The 23,933-nt window shown below is 38.2% G+C and overlaps 2 protein-coding genes across 6 annotated transcripts in view; both read left to right on the top strand.

Annotated features, from left to right (window-relative positions):
* The window catches only part of adka (adenosine kinase a), a 169,200-nt gene extending 161,065 nt beyond the window's left edge, over positions 1 to 8,135 (top strand). For both annotated transcript variants that reach the window (XM_067420883.1, XM_067420884.1), the window contains exons 10-11: positions 5,872 to 5,958; positions 7,441 to 8,135. In XM_067420883.1, the coding sequence (XP_067276984.1) occupies positions 5,872 to 5,958; positions 7,441 to 7,565 (212 nt within the window). In that variant the 3' untranslated portion in view covers positions 7,566 to 8,135. The remainder of the gene's footprint in view (positions 1 to 5,871; positions 5,959 to 7,440) is intronic.
* A 2,885-nt stretch (positions 8,136 to 11,020) lies between these two features.
* kat6b (K(lysine) acetyltransferase 6B) overlaps positions 11,021 to 23,933 on the top strand; it is a 42,684-nt gene continuing 29,771 nt past the window's right edge. For 2 of the 4 annotated variants that reach the window (XM_067422218.1, XM_067422217.1), the window contains exons 1-2: positions 11,022 to 11,214; positions 14,228 to 15,108. In XM_067422218.1, the coding sequence (XP_067278319.1) occupies positions 14,488 to 15,108 (621 nt within the window). In that variant the 5' untranslated portion in view covers positions 11,022 to 11,214; positions 14,228 to 14,487. Of the gene's footprint in view, positions 11,215 to 12,520; positions 12,638 to 14,227; positions 15,109 to 23,933 lie in introns of those variants that run through there. The other 2 variants (XM_067422214.1, XM_067422215.1) reach the window with 2 other exon arrangements.

Genomic DNA, 23,933 nt, shown 5'->3' with positions numbered 1-23,933 from the left:
ACTTGTCCTACCCACTTTCTGGCTTGACTTATATTTGACACTTAAGAATTGGGTTATGTCAGGTTATTCATCGGGTCATTTAAAAGTATATGGGAAATATATGATGTTCATTTCTGTTAACGGTCCTCTCATGTGTATTCTTCTGCGATTCTTGCACTACAATTAGGGGGTGCCTCTATACCACTACTAAATCTGTTTGAACTATTAACCCTTATAAACTGATACTTTTTATTAAATCATAAACATACAGTACACCCAGTGTAGTGCAATCCCCAAATAAATGGCTCTTAAAGGGTTACTTCAGCGATTAGCATATGGCTTTGTATCAGTAGAAACCCTGGAGTATATTCAAATTATTGTGCTTCCCCCCCTCATATCTCCCTGAGACAAGAGATTTATGCATTTTATTTCTGGAAAAATTCCTCCTATGACGCAGATATTGTCAATTTGCGCCATCGTAGGAATTGTTGGCCAGAGTCTAAAGACTACAGCCAGCAGAGGGAGCCATTTCCGTTTTCAACTCGTGCGTGGGGGGTGGGAGATCACACTCGCAGCTGCAGCCTCAGGCATTCATGTTTAAACGGTGCGGCCAGCAGAGCAAAGTCTTTCAACTTCTCAAACTAATTCCTATGAAAGTTAAGCTTTCAAATGCATGAACTGAAAACTCGCCAGACTGAACATGTGCTGTGAATCTATGCTGCAGACGCGTTTACCTCAGCTCTCATCACGAGTTCATCCATGACTGTCAATATATCTGACTCTTGCAGCGTTTTGGGCTGTGAGACTCCCTCAACGGCTAAATCACATATTGAACAGACGCGTTCAGTTTTTAATTGTAGTGTCTGTTCTACATTTACATTTATTCATTTAGCAGACGCTTTTATTGTTCTCTAACTGAACTGATTTTATGAAAATGAACGCGGTCGCGGTGGGAAAGTGATCAGTGATTCAGTAATCTAGTAGCAGTGGCTTTGCGAGTGGCCTCACAGGGCAGCGAAGCATTCTGGGAATTGTTGTCTTTCATCCCCATGAGACAAAAATACGTTTTCTGTCTTTTCTCAGTTTAGAAAGCACTAAATTAAAAAATAATTTCACATTTCTACTACATTAATGACCCAGTTTAAATACAGATTCATCTTCCCAGCGCTGAAGTACTCCTTTAAGTTTAGCAGTGGAATTGCATTTTCCCAAAAAAATATTTCTTCCTTTACTATAGAAGCATTAATGGGGTACTTCAGCGCTGGGAAGATGAATCTGTATTTAAACTGGGTCATTAATGTAGTAGAAATGTGAAATAATTTTTTTGATTTGGTGCTTTCTAGACTGAGAAAAGACAGAAAATGTATTTTTGTCTCATGGGGGATGAAAGACAATAATTCCCAGAATGCTTCGCTGCCCTACGAGGCCACTCCCAAAGCCACCGCTACAGAATCACTGGATCAATTTCCCATCGCGTTCATTTTCATAAAATCAGTTCAGTTAGAGAACAGACACTACAATTAAAAACTGAACGCTGAACGTGTCTGTTCAATATAATGTGATTTAGCCGCTGAGGGAGTGTCACAGCACAAACGCTGCAGGAGCTAGATTACATTCATCGTGATGAATGAGCTGAATGAGCTCTCCTAATGAGAGTTCTGGTAAACGCGTCCACACTTGCGGTATACATACATTCACCGCGCGTGTTTAGTCTGGCGCATTTTCAGTTCGTGCCTTTGGAAGCTTAACTTTCATAGGAATTAATTAGAAAAGTTGAAACACTCACTTTGCTCCGCCAGCCACTCCGTTTACATGAATGCGAGCTGAGCTGTAAGTGCGATCACACCCCCAATGCGCGGGTTGAAAACATGCAGAAATAGCTCCCTCTACTGGCTGTAGTCTTTAGCCTCTAGCCAAAAATTCCTCCGATGATACAAATTGACGATATTGGAGGAATATTTCCAGAAATAAAATGCAGAAATCTCTTGTCTCAGGTGGATATGAGGGGGCGAGCGCGATCATTCGCATATACTCCAGGGTTTCTACTGATACAAAGCCATATGCTAATCGTTGAAGTAACCCTTTAATGGAACCGGTTAAAAATGAGTTGGCGGGAAGGCAATACTCAAACATTATATTATTTTTGCTGTGCATATTAGTTAATGAAGATGGACAAGAACGGTAATCAAAACATCCTATTGGGCCAATTAGTAGTGTGAATCTTCTTTTTTTCTAAGCATCTGCCTCTTGCCTCCATTCCTTGAAACTCTTGTTATTGTCCCCATTGAGAGCTGAGAGCGGCTCCTGGACACCATTTGGCATCCAAGTGGTTGGACGCCTTGTCCTCCAGCGCAGCCCCTCTCATTTCACACGTCCTCCCGCCATTATCATATCAATTGATGCAGCTTGTAGGAGACAAAGTGAGGTTATGGGAACCACCTAGAGCAACATGCACCATTAAACATCAATGCAAGGGGACTAGCACACATGCAAGTTCAGCCTTGTTTACCAAGATGGAAGACTGGCAGTGTGTGTTTCTCGATCGCTTACAGCTCACAGACCTCCCTCTGAACCCTAAATCAAGTTTAAATCTGTTTTTACACACCATGGTTTTATTGTATTGACATTTGTTCAGTACAACCATTTACATGGACTTAATTGGCAGCGTGCTCTAGTGTTTTAAGATACCTTTTTATTGTAGCATATTTTTATTGTGGACTCTGACCCCTGGATATGACCTAATGTTGTACCATGTACTTCCAAGAATCGCCTCATGTTTGGACATTTCCCAGCATGCCTCTGCTGCGTGACCTGTCATCAAAGGGCAGAGGGGTTAGCCTGTGCTAGTACCTACATACTCGCCGTGCTGAATTGCATTGTCTCTGCTCACTTCCTTACAAATCTAAAGAGAAGTGTGTCGTTGCTTCATACGAGCCTTAATCGTCAGTTTGATGTCCATTATTGTCTAGAGCCTCTTCAGTTCAGCCATGGGTATCAAAGGAAGGAACAGTTAATGGCTATTTTTTTCTCTCTCACTCTCAGGCTGCGCCGTTTCTGAGTCATAAAAGGAAGTTGAATCAGGTCAGCCTGTGTACAGGAAGGAAGGAACCACATACAGTTTCATTTTGAACATATTCATTTGCGTCTGGTCATTTTTTTCTCCTTCAGTCATTTGTTTGTTCAAACAAAACTGCATACTTATGGCTACATATGACCATGTGCACTCACTTCTCCCTGAATGATGCGAGGGCGAAAGCATGCTATGATGGCAATGTAAATATTGTAATCTTTAATTGCAAAATAATAGATAGATCATGAGTTTCTGTTAACTTAATTCACACGGAAGATCCTCTAGTTAATCATTTCAAGAGGAAGGCGGGCGAGCATGCTTCATTGCCTGCATTAATTAAGCAAAGTCGTTTTGCTGCTAATTAGCTGATTCTAAAAGGATCTGCTTTTTGTGTAATTAATTATCAAAGACACAATCGGCTGACTCGTTTAGGGAAAAAACGCTCACACACGCAGCAGACGTGTCTTGAGTGCTCATTGTTGCGTCAGTTAAGCCTTTGCTCACATTCTCTGTTGTTTACTGCCTGCGTCTGCAGGTTTCTTGTGAAGTTCTCCACACAAAGTGATGGTCTTTGACACTTACTGACTACAATTAGCAGGTGTATACTTTAAAGTTGTCTGTATAGGTGAAAGAATCATTGCAAGGGCTAGCTCAGACTGGCTTGTGTTTTTCTGGTCTTTCTCCTTGGGGTCGTCTTGTTGGTGTCAGGAAATGTGAGGTTTCATGTGGCCTTCATGTGGAGTTTGAAATAGTGTCATTTTAAGTTGCATGCACAAAAATTACCACACAAAGTCATAATTGTCTACGGGATCTCATGATACCACGTTAACGTACATAAAGCAGAGTAACAAGTTGACATCGAAGATGGAAGACGGAAACTCGACAGTAATAGCATTGAATGATTATGTGGTTTATTGACCTGAAGTTTTTTCAACTTATATAGGCCTTATATTTTTCAAAAGTTATATAGGCCTTTTTCAATAAAAATATGGTGTCACAAATGTAACTTCTCTCATCATTTACTCACTCTCCCTTAGTTCACCCAAAAATGAAATTTCTTTCATTAATGACTCACCCCAATGTCCTTCCACACCCGTAAGACCTCTGTTCATCCTCGGAACACAGTTTAAGATATTTTAGATTTAGTCCGAGGCCTTTCTGTCCTTTGAATGTAAGTGTATGCCCACTTGCTGTCTACGTCCAGAAGGTAATGAAAACATCATCGAAGTAGTCCATATGTGACATCAGTTGGTTAGTTAGACTCTTTTGAAGCGTCGACAATACATTTTGGTCCAAAAATAACAAAAAATAGCACTTTATTTAGCATTGTCATTCTCTTCTCTTTAGGCTTTTATTCACATATAAACTTTAATCAACGCACACATCAGATATGGTATACGGAAGCTCAAGCATGCTTGCAAACCAATGAGGTTCGTTATCACATGTTGCACGGCTTGTTTGAGCTTCAAGTATCAACCAAGTACATATGAGTTTCTTTCAATGTTTGCTGATCAATGTTTATGAGCTAATAAAAGCCTAAATTCAATCTGTTCTTCATATAAAGTGACCCAGTCTCTTCAGAAAATCGGGACTAAACCGATATATTCATATGGATTAGTTTTACAATCTCTATGAATTTTTTGAAGCGACAAAGTGGTACTGTCAACATCTTAATTTGTGTTTCAAAGATGAACGAAAGTCTTTATCACTACAAGATAAATGAATAAATCAATTTTATTTATAATTATAGTAATAATTATCATTCAATTTGTTTTTGTTTTTTACATAACACTTTTATATTTATTGGGATTTACTTGTTCAATATAATTATTCAATATTTTATACTTATTTATCATTTTCATGCAAATTCAATCGTTATAATTAATTTTTTAGCCTCTCTAGAACACAAGCCTTATAACCAATTAGATTATTCGATCCAGTAAATAATGCATAAATCATGTCAAAAATTATGACTTGAATGTGTAACATGTAATAGTGACTGCCTACCTCTAGAGCAGGAAACTAACCAGGTGCTCTTGAAGGTAGCAGAAGCTCAGTTTCATATGGTTAATCGCGGTGCTGGAGTGGGTTGCCAGACTTGCCACACATCCTCAAGAATTTAATATTGGGTTCTCTGAAGTGCTCTTCTTACTGTAAAGCAAAGTTATATCAGTCTCATTCAACCCTAATGGAGGCTAATGCCATGAATAAAACACAAGCGTTATAGCAGAAGGCATTCGGGAGGGAACAGCGGGACAGTTAATGCATTATTTTAGCCTGAAAGAGGACAGATTATTCCAAGTGAATGCTGAAAATAGACTGACGCTGTCTTTCAAATGCTATTTTAGACAGCTGATCCATTTCTGCACAAGAATTGTCATGCTGAAGAACCGCCAAATGATATAATTGCCTCTCCTTGAGTTCAAGGCCCAAGCAGGGCTCTTATAGCTCATCAAGTAAAAATGGCACATCCCTCGATTTCTTTCTGAAGTCTTCTCAATCTATCCACAGTACTAACTTTGTTTCTGTCTCTGCTGTCTTATAGATGATTAGCTTCATGCTAACTAGATGTATTCAGGAGGAAGGTGTGCAAGCTGACAAAACAGTGTCTGGCTTTTATTTTTGCCGCTTTAAATCTGTGCTTGACTACTGTAAAAGGAAAAAGTACTTTGAGCTTCTATAGGAAAATTGTTTTTTTACGGCTTTTTTGACAGCAGAAAGTCTCACACATCTGCCAAACTGCCGATCTGTGAACGGGCTCATTTTTCAGATCACCAATAGTTTAACAAGCTTGTACTTACGGTGAACCGCCTTTTCCACAGGTGACAAGGTGGAGACATTCCCTGTCCTGGAGATCGACCAGAGCAAGATAGTGGACACCAATGGTGCTGGAGACGCCTTTGTTGGAGGTATACTGTGCTACTAAATCATAAAGATATACTTTCAAATAATAACTGGTATAACTGTTTAAACCAATAGTTCACCAAAAAAAAATGTTTGGTTATGTTGTCACCCTCATGTCGTTGCCAACATGTATGACTTTTCTTTTTTCTACGGAACTGGTGATGTCAGTTTTTCTCCATACAATGAAAGTCAGTGGTGTCCAAAACAACATTTTGAAATTTGTGTTCAACAGAAGAAAGTAACTCCAGTCAGTACATAAATGGATTGAATTTTTGAAACCGTGTCCAAGGCTCAGACTAGTCCTAGACAAAAGTATGTTTGAAGGAAAAAAATAAGAATAAAATACTGTTGTTATCATTATTATGTAATTAATGCATAAATCACAGAAGTAAGACATTCCAGTCCGCACACAAATGGATTGAATTGTTGAAACAGGTGTCCAAGGCTAGTCTTAGACGAAAGTATGTTCAATGCAAAAATCACTATTGACAGGACAATTTAATCCAGGCTCAGGTCTGATCTGTAACCTCTGGGAAACTGGACCGTGATGCAAGAGCTCTGACATGCAATGCTTATTTATTTCCTCCGCAGCTGCTCGGGAATGACAATTTTTAGATGTATTGTAGTTATACTTCATTTCATTTGGCTTAGTTTAGTCACATGAAGCTGCCAATGTCCTGTTGTACTATTTAACCTCAGATAACACAGTTAAGGGGAAATAGATGACTTTCATGATGGATTAGTGGAGTTTCCAGACTACCCACAGCCGTTATCTTTAATCTGTAGGTTTTACTAATAAGCGCTCGTTCAGATAGCCGCTCTGTGTCTACTCCGATCTGAACTGTGAAGTCATCCATCAAACGCGTAAAGCACGATGCTGTTTGGCTCCCCGTGAAAAACAGAAATATCGATGTTGATCACGCTGTTCGTGCAGGTCTTTCGGGTCCGCGTAATTTATCTTCATATGACGCCTTATGCGGCCCTCTGCTTCTCAAAGGCCACTAGCCTGATTTGCTAACACGTCTTCCTGTAGCTCTTCCAGGACAACCTTTGCGACTAATAGAGCTGTGAGCGTGTTTGCTCAAACGTCGTATTGATTTTTTTAACTCCTTTATCCATTCCAACAAGAGGTTGGAGGCCAGCTCTCTGCCACGTTGGAAAATGAATTTGCCAGCTGTTTTTCAATGCACTGCTGCAGAGAGCAGAGATCTAGGTGGGAGGGTTCAGAGCCCGAGGGCAGCTGGATGATTTCTGTATCGCACATCACTAAAGGGGGCCTTTTGCATCACCTTTCCCCCTTAAGCCTTATTTCCTTAATTTTTTAAAAGAAAGTACATGCAACAAAATCGACATCCAACTACGTTTTCTAAGCTAGCGATCGCTTAAAGCTAAAAATGTGAGCAAACTTTTCGATTAGGATTAAATCTGTCTTCTCTCTTGTGTACAGATCTGATTTGTGTCTCTTTTTTTTGTCATTGTGTGTGCAGGTTTCCTGTCTCAGCTGGTACAGGATAAGACCTTTGAGCAGTGCATCCGTGCTGGACACTATGCTGCTAACGTTATTATTCGCCACGCGGGCTGCACATTTCCAGAAAAGCCCGACTTCCACTGATGGACCGCTGAGAGACCGGAAGATATGGCCATCCAAGTGTTTTATAGGATTAATGCCTTTTTTTTTTTAAATTGACTTTTTATCTTCTGTTCCTCTTTCCTCTCTTGTTCACGTGCCTCTGTTTCTCTGTCTCACTGCCTAATTCAATCACAGAGACATATTTCACATTAAAACTGTTTACAAAATAGGCAAAAGAGGGATTTCTGTGTTGCAAATATTGATTGTTTTTAATAAAGCCATTTTAGTGTTAAGAGTGGTGATCATAACCAGCGTCTTTTCAGTTGTGGTGTTTGCTAATGCTAACAAAATTACCTTGATGATATGGTGATTCCATACTGCTGTAATAACTGAGGCAGATATTGCAAATATAGAAGACAGACGAATCATTTGAACTTTATTGAAATCAAAGGCTCATTTTCTCTCAAAGGAGTTGTGTTGGCTAGTCCTGCTGTTGTAAACCAAATGTAATCATGAAAAGAACACTCAAATGTGTCATGAACAAGGAAATCTGTTGTATTGTGAGCAAAAACTCTGCCAAAAAAATTAAATAAAAGAGGCTCTTTTACTGCTGTCACTTTTATTCTTTTCCTAACCTTATAATTAAAAATATGATTATACTGTAAATAATTAGTTTTTGGTTCGACAGAGAACCAACGCTGAATTTTGGAACCGCATACTATCTTTATAGTACACTTACTCTTTTTACCATATGTTTCTTTGACTGGAACAGTTCCTAATTCAGCACAGGACTCCACTTTTGGCCCATTTTACTCTCTCAGCATCTCACCTTTGTGTCCTATTGGATGGCTAGAAAGCCTCCAGCTTCTTCCTGTCCCCTTGATGACAGTGGCAGGTCTGCAAGGTTCATCTCTGTGATATGGGATGAGAAGTAGCTATTTGTGAGCATCATTAGACTCAAGGTACAGCTGGCCCTTTGTCCCCGTGTGTGACTGCAATCATAGCGGATTCAGGTTCTGTCACTGACAAACCCGAAGACCCTGACTTCACCGAGCACATGCTTTTAAACAACCCGTGAGTCCATGCGCAGTCCTTAATGATAGCAAAGGACAAAGTCCTTGAACGCCATTTCACATTTTCAGCTCACACACAGTCACGCTTGTGGGCGTGTGTTTTTTTCCCACTTCTCTAATCCTCCCGCTGTGTGTTTTACAATGATGCTGGGTGTTTTTAAGACCTGCGAAAGTTGCCTTTGAGGTTTATAAAAAGTAAGCTGATTCACAGGTGTCTTTCTGTTGGATTTCAGTTAGTACTTTGTGTAAGTTTGAGAGAAGTTAACACTTTTAGTTATGTTTCTGATAGTTGAAGTTGTACTTGCAATACTTATATAATTGTTATGTACCTGTACAGCACTTTTGCTGTTTTTGAGATGGGATATGGTTAGAGTTAGGGACAGTTTTAATGGTATCGGTAGGTTTTGGTGTTGAATTTTGTAAAGCGCTATATAAATAAATGTGACTTAAGAGGTAAGTGTAGAGTCAACAGTATAATTGCCTGTTTTTATTTATTTATATATATATATATATATATATATATATATATATATATATATATATATATATACACAGAAATTAATTATACTCAGGTTTAGCTGGGTTCTATATAGCCCAAAGATTCTGGACTCAGTTTTAAAGGGCCATTTATGTCCAAAAAAAAAATCTATATGGAGAAATACATTTTATGACTGCATAATACTTTTATTTAATTATTTAAAGTTTTCAAATGAAAATGTAAAGTATGTTAACGAGCTATTAATACATTTCATACAATAACAAACTAATCTAAACCAAATTCATTAAAACTATGACCTTTTTTTCTAAGAGTATATGAACATAATATATAAATATAATATGGCAAATGTTTTCAAAACTTGCTATTGGTCTGTTATCTCTAATCATTTAAATTGGGAAGTAACAGGCACAGCTATTTAAACAATGACTAAGTTGTCACACACCAACTGTGTGACCTCATTTAAAGTTTATTCATTTCATAATGATTGATTCTCAAAATGCTTAGAGTTATTTGATTTGGTTTGGTCCACTGTAATAGCAAATATTGTTGAATTTATATTATTTAAAAGAAGAAAACCAATTTAGATACTGTAGCAATCTAGGAAAATGATTGTGTTTGCTTAGTTGGAACATTCAATATAAGTAAAACCATGATCTGGAAGGTCGTTTGAGCTAATCTATTTACACTACTGCTATTACACCCTTGTGCAGAGCTCTCATCCAGCTTATGGCTGCTTGTGAATATGAATGTGGCAGAGGTTGAAATATGCAAACATGAATAATTCCAATGTATCTCCGTAAACTGTAAACAAATGTTCCTTCTCTTTTGGAATACAAATAACACTGACTTGTAATAGCCACACAAAATGGTCTTTGGCTGTAAATAAAGCCAGTTATCACCTGAGAATTGACAGGTATCATGTTTAAGAAATTTAAATAATGGCTAGCCATGACTTTAAATAACAGGTCAAATACAAAACTAAAAAAGCAGTGTAATTATATTATTATAACAATAGTATAATACACCCAGACCAGCCGCAGTAAGTAGCTCACACTGTTGTGTAAATCAGGTTTAAAAAAAAAAGACAACTCAAGACTACCCTTTGGTGTCAGATCACCCTGATCAAGATTTGCTGGAAGGCAATATGAAGGCTTTTGCCAAACTGTAACCACATCCCGCATGACTCAAGTTTTATTTAGTGCGCAATTTGTTTTCCTTTCAGGCACAGTAAAAAGTAACATGTCCATGGTTCAGATTGCTCTGTACTACTCCAAATTTTCATCCACAGGGCAAACACACAGGCTTTCAGGTGCATTTAACCCCTCCCCTTAATTTAAGGTGGTGGGGGCACATTTTATTACAGAAATGAAATAGTTTGCATTTACTCCAGTTATGTTTTGAAGTAGCTTTCCCTGTATTTAATTGATGCTGGTATTTATAATGCAAACAAACATCAATTAAATGTGCAAAACCTTCTGAGCAATTATAATGTCATATATAATTAAACAATGTGAAACGTTTATGAGTGTATTCATATTATATTTATCCATTGTGCCATGGTGTGTGGGTGATATTAAAAGTTTCATATTTCTCTTCAAAAACATAGTACATCATACAGTATTTTTTTGTTTTTTCTTATCTGTACCATTTGAGCATTTACAAATCTAGCATAACTGCACATGGTGACTTAAAAACGATTTTTTTATGCATAAATTCATATCCCAAATAGGTGATATTAAAAGTTTCCTTTTCCTCTTCACAGACAGGGCACATTATGTATTCTCTTTTCCCACCCATGCCATGTAGTCTGAAACAATGTACATTGTTTCCCAATGAGCGATGTGATGTCACATAGCGGTTACAGCGAGTTAGTCCTCCTCTGTGGCTGATGGAGTGCCGAAAGGGGAGGGTACTACTTTGTCACAGACTCCTATGTAGATTAACCTTTCAATTAGTTGTTATCAGGTTCCCTCTGCCTACGCGTGCGTTCATCTTCCGAATCAAACAGGACCCCTTGGATTTATCAGACTACTTTACGCATATATCATCAGCTTCGCAAATAAGCGTGTTTTTATTGCTTAAACGAGGAGTGTGGAGAGATCGCGCGAGGAACTTAAAGGTAAATGTTCGCTTTGCCAGCGTTGTCGGGCATTTATCTCGGCGGTGTCTTGGGTGGCTTGTTATCGGTGGCATGTTTTAATCGTTCAAGTTTAACTTGTCGTGAGTGAGTGATGTAACTTGACGCGAGCGGAGGAATTAATTCGGGCTATTAAGGTTATTGGGTTTCACGAACCGCGCAAGTATCGCAAGCCACTGCTTGACCCGCATAAATGGAATTTTCCAGATGCTATCTGTTCTCAGTTGCTTGATCTGGAAATATGAGTGCATTTTGCATGCTTTACGCATTAGTGCGTTAACAAACAGCAGTCATTAGCGCATTTTGGGGTGTTTCAGAATAACGGGAATGATATGCCATCATCGCTAGACATTCGCAGGATATAAAAATGTTGCCTATTTGCGTGCACAGTAACGTTACCTTCGTGAGGATGTACGCGCGCTCGATAGTTCATGGCCTTCCGTGTCTTTTGTAAAGTGCAAACAATTTATTGGATTACATTACAATGCACACATTACTGGGAATGCCAAGGATAACTCGACCACTTTGACTAATTATTTACCATTACATTATTCTCCGAAAAGTGTGACTAGGTCGATCTGCTCATATTGCAGTGTAGTGCGATGCTCATAAGGGGGAGCCTTCTTAAAGCTGTAGAACGAGTTTTGGGTGATCTTACATTAAAGAGCCATCAAGTAGTTTTAAACTCATTAGATTACATGATAAAATATTCCCACTGTCCCTGTTCTAATACGGGTAGAATAGCAGGAATCGCTATCCATACGCTGTACTGACTAAAGCTCAGTTGTCACATTAAAGGTATAGTTGTATCAAAAAAATGAAAATACTGTCATCATATACTAGCCCTCGTGTTGTAATAATCCAGAAGATTAAAAGGGGATATGTAGAATGATTGCCTTCAATTATTCACTTCTATGTTTAAAAAAACATTTAAAGTGAATAATAACTGATGCTATCATTTTCTCACATTTTGCCTAATATCTCCTTTATGCTGCACGGAAGGAAGGAAGTCATGCAGGTTTGGAAAAACATGCGAGAGAGTAAATGATGACAGAATGTTTACTTGTGTTGAACTACCCCTTTAAGAGGCGGGTCAAGTGATTATTGACAGATTATGGAGCCAACCGATTCCTCGAGAGGGCGAACTGTTTCCTTGTGATTGACACTTTGGTTATCAAACCAGGGATAAGTATTTGCCCTTTCTAACCAATATTAAAGTTTCTTGGGCGGGACCGTCTTTGTGAAGGTAAGGTTTAATGAGACTCCATTGGGTTGTAATCAGTGTCATGTCGGATTCATGTAAACTACAACATTGTAACAAAATGGCGTCTGTTTAGTAACGCGACCGGGCAAAGCGGCGAAGTCACCTGACCTGTCCACCGTATTAAAGCGTCCAGAAAACAAGGTTTGCGAGACCGTAGGTTAATTGACGCGTTGACTTTGTCATCATAAATTATAGATAGTCATCTGTCGGAAGTAGTCATAAAGCATAACCTAATTTAGCCAGCTTTAGCTTAGCGTGCTAGACTTGAGCTCCGGTGCTGTTTAGAGCCGATGGTGGAGATAAGAAGCCGAATGCTTCTGAGATTCGTCTGACTTTAGCTCACTATCTCGGCTTTAATCCGAGGACTCGAGCTGAAGTACGAATGCCAGTATGTGTTTGTGACACTGTTTTATTTTAGCTGTCAACATTTGAGATGATGTTGCTAGACTCTTAATGTGAAATGTCATTGCCAAGTCGTAGTTTGTGACCATAGCTGAAAGAGTGTAGACGAGATTTCAAAATAGATTAAACAAGTGTCTAATCTCAAACAGCGCTGCATGTTGTCCTTTTAAGTTTGAGTTGGACTCCAAAAATGAGTGTGTGTCAGTTGATAAATAATACTTTGTTTTCCATCGGTTGTTCTGTTTCTATGTGATACACTAACACTGTATGTGTGCTGTCATGCCTCCCCAGTTAAACTCGAGTTATTTGGGGGTCGTTTTGCTGGCTAACCCAAGTTGCGTTATTCAATTATTTACTGTAGCTTTTCTTGGATCTGTTTAGGCGGGATCTAATGTCTCAGAGGAATGGCTCAAGTGTTTCTCTTAGTATGTCTGCGAGGCTTTTATATAACAATATCATGGCAGATAAGTTGTGGTTGAGTTTACACGGCTGCTGCTGCTGCTGGCGAGCGGAGGAATTCTTGAGAAATTGTTCAATGCATGTCACCTGCTGGCTGCTTGCAGCACTGTTCTTCCTCTGCTTTAACTGTTTGGGTTTTTACAGTGTCAACAACCGATAAGCTTAGTAAAATGTTATATTATCAAGTTCATGCTTTATTTTAGCCTGTATCTGAATGTACAGCTTTAAAATATGCATTTATAAAGTGTGCAAAAATTAAGTTGTCATTGTTTTGGAGTGAAGAACGAGTGGGCTAGTAGAGCTGCCTACCTAGACTGTCTATGGGCATCATAGACATGTGCAGTGTTTTTGATGTGTTTGTAAGCAGATTTGAGTACCAGCTATGTTATGTTAAATTCTCATAAAGGAGCTCACATTTGATCAAAATATGATTTAACATGTTCATTTTTAATCTCATGGTTGTACTGGTTTGTCTGGTTTGGACTGTTGATTTTTCCTTTTATGAAATGTGTGCTCCTAAGTCCTAACACCTGAAGTCATGTCATTAATATATATATATATATATATATATATATATATATATATATATATATATATATATATATATATATATATGTATATATATATATATATATATATATATATATGTATATATATATATATGTATATATATATATATATGTATATGTGCATTGTTTCTCACTTTGAGATGCAAGAATCCATGTGTGTTTTAATGAGCAGGGGTGTTGGTTAGCCTGACCCTTCAGGTCAAGTTTGGCATGCCCATGTAACTATTTCTGGAGTAGTTCCGGAGAGTTTTTATAGCAAAGTAACATGGATTTTCTGTTTTTCTTCTCTTCACACCCACAGGTCTATTTCAAAAGGATTTTTCAGCAAGTCTTCTGACTTTGGATTTTACAAAATTAAAGGGATTTTTTTTTTTTTTTTTTTTTTACGTCAAAGGGGTAAAGAAATGAATAGCCAGTCTAATTTTTGAGGAGTTACATCAATCCTATATCCTGTTCGGCATGTACTAATGGCTGGCTTTTGTTTGTTGATGCATATGGTTTGCTCTTAAAAGAAAGGAATGTATTCATGGATCACACCTTAATGAAACAACTTATTTCACCATGGTGAAACTGGCCAATCCCCTGTACACAGAGTGGATTCTTGAGGCTATTCAGAAGATCAAAAGGCAGAAGCAGCGGCCTTCGGAGGAGCGGATTTGCCATGCCGTCTCAACCTCACATGGACTAGACAAGGGTGTCGTACTCCAGCAGCTGGAGCTCGCTGTGAAGGATGGATCCATCCTTAAGGTTACCAGCAAAGGGTGCGCTTCGTACAAAGACCCGGATAACCCGGGAAGGATTGCACCTTTCAAGCTGGGAGGCTCTGGCTCTGTCTCGGTTGGATCTGTCATACCTGCAGGAGATCTGCGTCATGTGGATTGGAATAAAATCCTTAGGAGGGCTATTGAAGGTCTGGGCGTCCCGGCTGGCTCATCTCTAAGGAACATTGAGAGATTCCTTAGAAGCCAGGGCGACCTGGTGAATGTTGTGGCGAACCCCAGGTTTCAGCAGAGGCTGAGGCTAGCTGCTAAGCGTGCGGTTAACAACGGGCGGCTGCTCAAGGATGGTCCGCTCTACAGGATGAACAGTGGTGGGCTGGGAGGAAAAGCTTGCTTCAGGAGTTTTGGGGTCTTTGCAATTGACCTCCCTCCTGTGACACTACTCCCTCATGAAAGAGACCAGGTACGTCTAGAACTATCTATATAGGCCCTGTGTGCTTCTCTGAAAAGCTTTGAATATCAGTTGAATGTCAGTTCTGAGCTTTTATAAAACCATCTTTTACCCATGAACCACCTTAGAAACTTGCATTGTTTTCGTTTTTTTGGAAAACTCTTGATATTCAGTACAAAGCATACTTGTGGCTAGGGGTGTAACAATGTATTTCAATACAAAATGCGTTGTTGGTAGTGACAGTATGTATTGTTTGTAGTCCTCCCAAAATGAAAGTTAAGACTGATCTCATCAAATAATGCAGAGATTTCCAAACTGGGGGGTTCAGCAAGGGTTAGTGTACAGTCAGCTGCTGTTGTGGAATAGCTAGGTGGTGCGTTTGACGAATCAGAATTGAGTACTGCGTATAAATATCGAATTATGCATGGCTATGTGGTAAATGGTACATGGACTGCATTTATATAGCGCTTTTAACAGACCCTATGGCCATCCAAAGCGCTTTATATTTTCGCCTCACATTCACCCATTCATACACCGACGGCGATGTCAGCCATGTAAGGCACCATCATCCAGCTCGTCGGGAGCAGCTGGGGTGTCTTGCTCAAGGACACCTCGACACTTGGTCAGGTGGAACCGGGGATCGAACCACCAACCTTTCGGTTTGTAGACAATCTACGTGAACCACTGAGCCACTGCCGCTTCATTATGTGCTAAGCATGGACAAGTTTATAAAAGGACTGCCAGTGGCAGGTAAATGTAAAGTAGATGAATCTACATTGTCTACATCAGATGCAAGCGGCGTGGCAAAAGTAAAACGAAACAGTGGAATACACTTGATGTGGTGCAATAGATTCTATTTCTGCCATACTCCAAGTGCTTGCAAAAAAATGTACACAGGACAAATGGATTTGGAATTATTGCTTTGTCGTTTCCGTTGTAGACAGCCTCAAGACAACAGTATTATGTGGCACCTCTCATCCTTAAAATTCACAAATACAATGGTGTGTTGTGTGCCTCAAAATATTAGCTTTTGACCGTTTGAAGCCAAACCAGTTAAGATGCCGTTTAGACACCTCACATCACAAACACAATGAAGTATTGCATCAATGTTTCAAATAAATCTTATAGGATTTTGCAAGCATGGTCATGTCTGAGAGTGTCTTTGAGGTTGCATGTAGGTCTTGTAAACTAAGAATCAAGCCCTTTGTAGTCCTGGACAGAGTGTAGGCATATTTCGCAAACATGATCCTGTGTCTTTAGTTAAGCAGAATAATGAATGTTTCTATACTGGTGTCATCATTGCCCTGTGTGTTGGGGACCATGACCAAGTCCAAGCTTTTCAAGTCCATCCCTGATATAATACCAAATGTACCATTTTAATGAAACATACATGCTAACAGTTTGTCTTTAAATTAATGATTTGAACTCCTTTTGTCTTGTTTCAAGTATTGTGACAGCATCATGTATCTAACTGAATCGTGACATTAATATTGTAAGACCCCTGTGTGTAGCATCTTTATCCAAAGTTTAGCCTGTTTGATTGTGGAGTGTTGTTTTGAGACCTTAGCATTAGAGTTTCTAATGCTAAAGTACACAAGTGTCAGAAACAGAAATACTCCTTCTAAAAGGAATCATATACAATGACATGAACTATCTTACCAGAGACAACAACATCTAGGAAGACCGTTGTTTGGAAGTTTAAGTCCAGTGTTTGTAGCTTTTCGGGGCTTAACTGTACAAAAGTGGACTAAATTGTTGAAATATTTCAAAACCATACCCCAACTCATTGTTATGGTAAAGGGTTTCTTTACCATTCACCCAAACCGCTTTGTCATCCACATGAGTGAACTTGAGTTTGATTTTAACATTGTGTGATTGAAATGTTCTGTGAAAAATGAGTAGACCATGTTTTTATTCCTAAATCATCTTTGGTTTGCTCCAAGATAGTTCTCTAAATGAGAGCATGATATGCTGCAGATGTTGGAGTAGCTGTGTTATTTGACTGAGGGATCTTTTGTGAGTTACAGTGCTTGTATGTTGTCCTACAGCTTCTTAATCTAGACCTTTCTGCAATGATTTTTTACAGGTGCTATTCCCATATTTAAAAATCTTAAATCAGCATAAAACCACATTTGCAACCCATTGCACATAGATCATGTAAAACACTTCCAGTGTATTTAATACATTAAATTGTAGGATGTGATATAATTATGTTTGATTTGTGAAAGTGACTATTATTTGCCTGAATGGATCTGGTTGGAGGAGTGTGGGTGATTTGAAGTAAGAGTTTTGTGATTTAAGAATGTAAATATATTTTATTTTTTACTCTTGAAATGGTGCGCTGATGAATCATTCAATAACACCATTATTATATATTAATAAAGTAACATGATTTATTTTTGATGTTACTTTGACTTTAATTGGCAAGCCAAATGATGGAGATCCCTACATTTGTTCCAGGCAAACTGAGCCTTGTTATGAACTCCACTCACTCTTCGAAGAAGTGAAACTGACGTTGATAGAACAGCCCATGTCAGAATTGTTGCAGAATCCTACAGTTGTACTGGTGTATGGTTATGTTCAACTTCAAAACTCAACCGCGTCCATTCCTTTTCTTCAAAGTATTTGTTTAAAAAGCTGCAACCTTATATAATACTTTTAAAATTGTTCCTACATCAGTCAAGGCATAGCAGATTCTTTTCCAAACTTCATTTACATCCTTTCTTTCCGTTTGGGCTACTTGTATTTGCTTTATAAGTCTCTCTTTCATGTCACTCATAGTTTAGAGATGATGTATGAATAGTCTATAGACCAATGAAAATGTAAAGAATGTGTTACTTTGTCAATCACTTGCTGGACACTTAAGGGTCATACTAGGTGGCTCTTAATGCTCTTTTCCTACATTGGTCAGCGAGTGATCGGAGGCCATTTGGTAATCAAATCTTGGAGCACATTCCCTTGTCCACTCCTTATTGAGTTGCTCTTTGAAAGCAAAAGCTTTTTGGTTTCCATGCACGGGGGCTTGACTGTTGCTAAGCAATGTGCTTCAGTGACCCTAGGACATGATAGTGTGGTGCCAGTCTTTTTTCACAATCACGGAGACGGTCTGCCGTCTTGCAGATGGTTCAGGGGGACTGCAGTGGTGGGCTGGCTGCTGATTAGCTCAATGCATTAAAAGAGCTCTTTTGTTGTTAATTGTGTGCTTGGGGACTGGTCAGTCTGCAGCTGCTCCAGGCTTCTTTATCATATTCTGCGAGGGGTTAAATTATGAGAAAAGAGAGGGCCAAATCCGGCTTTCTTTTGTCCCATTAGCTAGCAGGATTAGATTTTTGCGTTGAAGGTGTATTAGATCTCATGGCTGGCCTCTTTTTTTGACATTCTTGAAACTCTTGCTTAGTTTAAAAGATAGTAATTCAATGAAGGTCTGTTAAAGCTTTGCTGATTACATCTGTTCTTCAGTAATGGTGTTGAATCAGTACTAGACCACTGTTTACCAGCTGTGGCTGATGCAATTTGCTCTCTCTTTCTAGAAATGTCATTATGGCATTTTGGTCTTAGCTGTGCATTTTACTTTGGTCTCCATAAGAATGCACAGAATCTTGCTATAAAAGTTTTAGTTGAAACTCAAGTACAACTTAAAATTAACAAAACAGTCCGGTTGGGACTGTAAAGAGGTGATGTCTAATCAGGGGTGGTCTTGTAAACCTTTTAGTTAACATTGTTATACCTAAACAATAGGGGTGTAACAATACAGCAACATCATATGACTAACGATATGTAGATGCAATGTGTTAAAAAAGTGTTTTTTGTTTTTTTCAAGAGATGCCTTCATTTTGACAATTTTGCAATTTCTGTCAATGCACCAACAAGTCCATTCTCGCTTAAACATACCTGTCAGCGATCAACAACCGTGTTGCCCCATGTTTTCTTCTTAGTCCATGGGTTGAAGTGACCTGCACTAGATTTTACACATGGCACATTTTAGCACAGAAGACTGAGAAGACTTCTTGGCTGTTGTCTTGTCATAAACTTTTGATTCGAACTCGTATGACAATCTTTTTTCTTTATTATTTAAAAATAAATTGTGTTAAAACGAATGACTGAAGTTTTTGTATCTAATTGAATCGTAATTGTATTATGAGTTTTTTTGAGATGTGATATCAGGCTATATTGTGATAAACCGTCCCGTTTACTCCCCTAAATCTTAACAAGTGTGTTATAGTTGATTATGTAATACACATGATCAATGTCATTTTTCTATTTTTTCAGTCCTTTTTATAAATAGAAAAAACTATACTGTGTTTTATATTAAAGGGTTAGTTCACCCAAAACTGAAATTGATGTCATTAATGATTCACACTAATGTAGTTCCACACCCGTAAGACCTCCGTTCATCATGGGAACACAGGTTAAGATATTTTATATTTAGTCCGAGAGCGTATGGAGTTAGAAATATCTGATTGGTTTCAAAGTTGTCACAACCACCAAATCTTTGCTGCATGCTGCTACTGGTCGGTTGCTAGTAGGTGTTCCTGTGGTTGTGGTAGTAATGTTTATAATTATCTAAATTGTGTGTGCTGGGCGTTCTGGCGCAATATGGCTGCCGTAGCATCATCCAGGTGGGTCCTGCACATTGGTGGTGGTTGAGGAGATTCCCCATTCTATGTAAAGTGTTTTGAGTGCCTAGAAAAGTGCTATATAAATGTAATGAATTATTATTATTATTATTATCTTTCTAGTGTTCACAGACCCATTAGTTGTTACTGTATTAAGTAGCTCTGCATTTGTATAAAGTTGTAAGTCTTTGGTGGTGTGAACAGGGCTTTTACTGATGCAGCTGTAGGAGTACAGAAGAATGTGCTATACTGCTCTAGAGTAAACTTTTGTAGGAAAATAACCTGCTATGCTTAAGTTAGCTAACTAACACAGGTGAAATGTATTAGTTTATTTATTAGTTTTATTAGTTTAATTTGTATGAGTTTTAGATCATTTGTTAAATTCAGTGTGCAGTTTGTTGAGGTCATATCCTTCCTCTGTGACTTCTGCTAAATGCTCATTTTCAAAGCAATACCACTTTCTTTCCATGTATCTGGTATGTTTCAACTGTTCAACAAGCATTATTTTTTGCACAGCTGTCTCAAAGAGCCTATAGCTTATGTGAAGAAACTCATACTTGGGGTGAGACAATTAATCGAAAAAACTAAAATTCAGAACCTCTAACTGATGTAATTTTCCTATGTAGGTTATTTCGAGTTTATTTCTGTTAATAATTTTCTTTTAAAAACAAAAAACCTCCACACATAACTACCATGCATAGTCACATGACTGCTCTGGCCAGTCAATGACAATTGAGCAAAACTCATGCACAGACACAACGAATGCAGACAGCATCATCACGGAAGTTTGTCATGTGTTTAAAGGCGTGCCAGTTTAAACATTCAAATGATTTTACACCATTAAATAATAACATCAATATGGAAAACATGGCCCCTTGCCAGATCACTTTCACTTGCATTCTTTAGTAAACTGTCAATTGTATGTGTTTTAAGGCTTGCCAGTCTGAAAATTAGTGGTTTTTAGACCATCAGATGTGTATAATTATTTTGAGCTACTGTGCTGATGCGTCGTTTGTGTAACACGACCACTTAAACAGACAGCTCACACATAGAGGAACGTAGAAACTCATTGTCAATGCTGTCCTGTGATTTATAACTTGCTCAAAAGTATTTTTCTACTTTTGAATTAACTATATACAACACAGAGCTTCACAATTAATAAAGAGATGGTATGACTAATTCCCACAGTCAATCTCTTTCATTAATGCATAACAAATAACCATATATTGATCATTATCGAGGTTTGGATTTTAGGTCATATCGTCCAGCTCTACTCTGTTTTTAGAGATGCATATTAAGGCACTGGTTGAACTTTGCAACACGAGGCCAGTAGTTCAGATTTGACTTGCTGTTCAGGCTTAGTGGGTTCTTTAAAGTCACTATTGATAGTGCAAGATTGAGATCTGTGTAACTCTAGAGCTCCTGGATCAATTTTTGTTGCCATTGAACCTGTTTGCTTTGTGTTAACAACTCAAGTCCCTAAGCATTAAGCCACAGCCACCACATATATGCATAATTAGTAAGGGTCAGACACAGCCTGAAGTGGAGATGGCTTAATTAGGGCTGCAGTAATTGTCACTTAGCTAACCAGAGCCTCAGATACCTGAACGTGTGCCATGTTGCTGTTCCTCGGGCAGATTGACCTGAATGAAGTAATGGTAATGTAATAGCCCTGCCATCTCCGTTAAGTTCCTGGACTTTAGAGGCCTGGATGAGCTAATAGAGCTGTTGGAAAATGTAATGGGACGAGTCACGGGTCAGCGTTAGAACAGATCTGCCCTACATTCCTCTTTCACGCTGAAGCATGAGACGTCGTCAGGCTTAAATAAAATCATACTTCTTTCTCGCTCTCTGACTCTATTTGGTCTCAAAACGCATGAAAGATGATGCTGATGTTCATGTCACTGGATTGGATCTCACAAACCGAGCCAGGAGACACACTATTTATGTGTCAATTACTGTTAGTGTCTGGTTATGGGATAAGGGGAAGGCATAACCGCATGCACGCCACCATTCAACAGTGATATGTCCTTTCTTGTGGGTATCCGAGGTGGGATCTCAGGAAGCTTATGTAGATAAGAGGCACAGCAGTCATGTTTAATGTGGGTTGAAGCCCATGATTACTTTGCTCCTAAGTGATTTTTACTGATTGTTACACTTTCACGGTATTGGGACCGTAATGGCTCATGCAGCCTTAAACGTTAGCTACATTCATCATTATGCAGGGCTTTATAGATGTTTAAATTAATTCCCTTTATTTTGAAAGTATGCAATTTTTCATGGCTCTATTGATATATTTTCATTAACTTCATTGTGCTTGATTCTTCACAACCTTTCGCCTCCTGCAGAAGTATGCATTCTTATCTTTTCAGGGCTAATAAGAATATGGTGGATGATACTATTGAAATAACTTTTAACCAAAGAGTTATCTGTGCTTTCATCTTGAAAAGCTTAGGAGAACACGGATGTGTAATCATGAATCATGGTCAATTCAATGCATGAGAGCTCATTCGCAGTGTAGTTTCATTTGGGTCTCATTAGTCCTGAGTTTAATGAAATGAGGCCAGGTTTAATTTTAGATTTTATTTTATTCTATCTATTATTATATCTCAAATCAACTCCCCAAAAAAATGGGATAGGGATATATAATAATATATTATAATATAATATAATTATGGCTAGGGCTGAAACGATTCATCGAGTAACTCGAGTTAATCGAATTTAAAAAATCCTCAAGGCAAAATCATCTGCCTCGACGCTTTGTTTAGTCCATTTAACTACACACGGATGTTGCAGAAAGACTAAATATAAAATTGTTGTTGCGGTTATATCTGCGGTTCAGGTAAACATCCCAACAATTGCTGGTGGACGAGAGAAATTATTGTGTTGATTTTAATAGACAGAACTCTCACTTCACTGTAAAACGCAATGAATGCATGTCATTCTTTACCTTTTGTTTTCAGCTCATGTCGAGATCAAAGACCGCACTGTGAGAGGGAGTGGCATCAGCACTGGTAATATTATTTAGCCTCGCTATATTTAAGTGAACTCAACTGTGTGTTGAGCTTCAGGATGCAACGCTGAATGTTTAACTTTCATTTGCGGCATTTCACGCCTCAGCTGAGGAGATACGAGCAACTCCAAACACATGAACACCTTGAAGTTTGCAGCTTTGCAAATGGATCACCGTCATTGTGATGTCTGTGAAATCTTTAATGAGACTTGATAGTATCTTCGAAATACACCATTAAAATGTTCTCAACGCTAGGCGCAACAAACATCAGAACAAGCTGTAATGTGTGTTTGTGATGAGCAGTTGCAGTGCTCGTGCTTTCATTGATTTGTGTAATTTAAATATCACATTTTAATCATATTTAGTCTATAGCTACTAACGTAATAAAACAAGCTGTGTTACAATGATTAATTATTAGATCAATGTACATCTGTATGTGTGAACTGTCTCTGAATTGAATGCAAACTCATCTCTCGCGTTTGATTGCGCTCCAGCAGTTACTCCTCTGTGTGATGTATATGTTGTCGAATTATAGGTAAAGAAAAGTAGTTTCGCCAAATAAGTTTTTTTTTTTTTTATATATATCCTACTTCAGTGTAGCTAATATGTGACAATAACATCGCGCATAACACGGATGAGTTTAATTTGTGACGATCGGGTGCGAGTAGATGGTTTGATTCAGTGAAGTTAGAGCTGATCTGCACATCTCTTGTTCTTAGTTAGCCTGTCCAGAATTTTTGCCTTCAGAAGAAAGGCTTATGTCATGCCTGAGCTGAAGCATGAAAGTTAAGTTGCACAACATAAATACAATGTTTAGGCATTATTGGTATTGTGGTTTATTGGTTGTAGGTTTAGTTTTAGATTGAACTATATGTTTACCTATTTAAAGTAATTTGAAATAGATTTTTATATATGTCAATTGTATGCATTAAAATTGCTTAGTTTCACAGTTATTAATGTGCAATTTCAGCAATAAAACTTAATTCATCCAAAAAGAAAACAAATTAGATGTTAATTTTAAGATACCCGTCTTATTTTCTCTTATATATTTAGTACTGCTCTTTAGTAAAGAAACAAGTAATTATTATCAAAGTGTTAGATTAATCTATTACAAAAAAGTCGATAGCTGAGCCCTAATTATGGCTGTGTATCACCAACAATGTCACAATACTGATAATATGATGCATATCATGATATGAGCAATATCT

This window comes from Pseudorasbora parva, chromosome 17, assembly GCF_024679245.1.
Source record: "Pseudorasbora parva isolate DD20220531a chromosome 17, ASM2467924v1, whole genome shotgun sequence".
NCBI classification, from domain to species: Eukaryota; Metazoa; Chordata; class Actinopteri; order Cypriniformes; family Gobionidae; genus Pseudorasbora; species Pseudorasbora parva.
The sequence above is the reverse complement of the archived record's forward strand: the minus strand, read 5'-3'. Positions and strand labels throughout refer to the sequence as shown.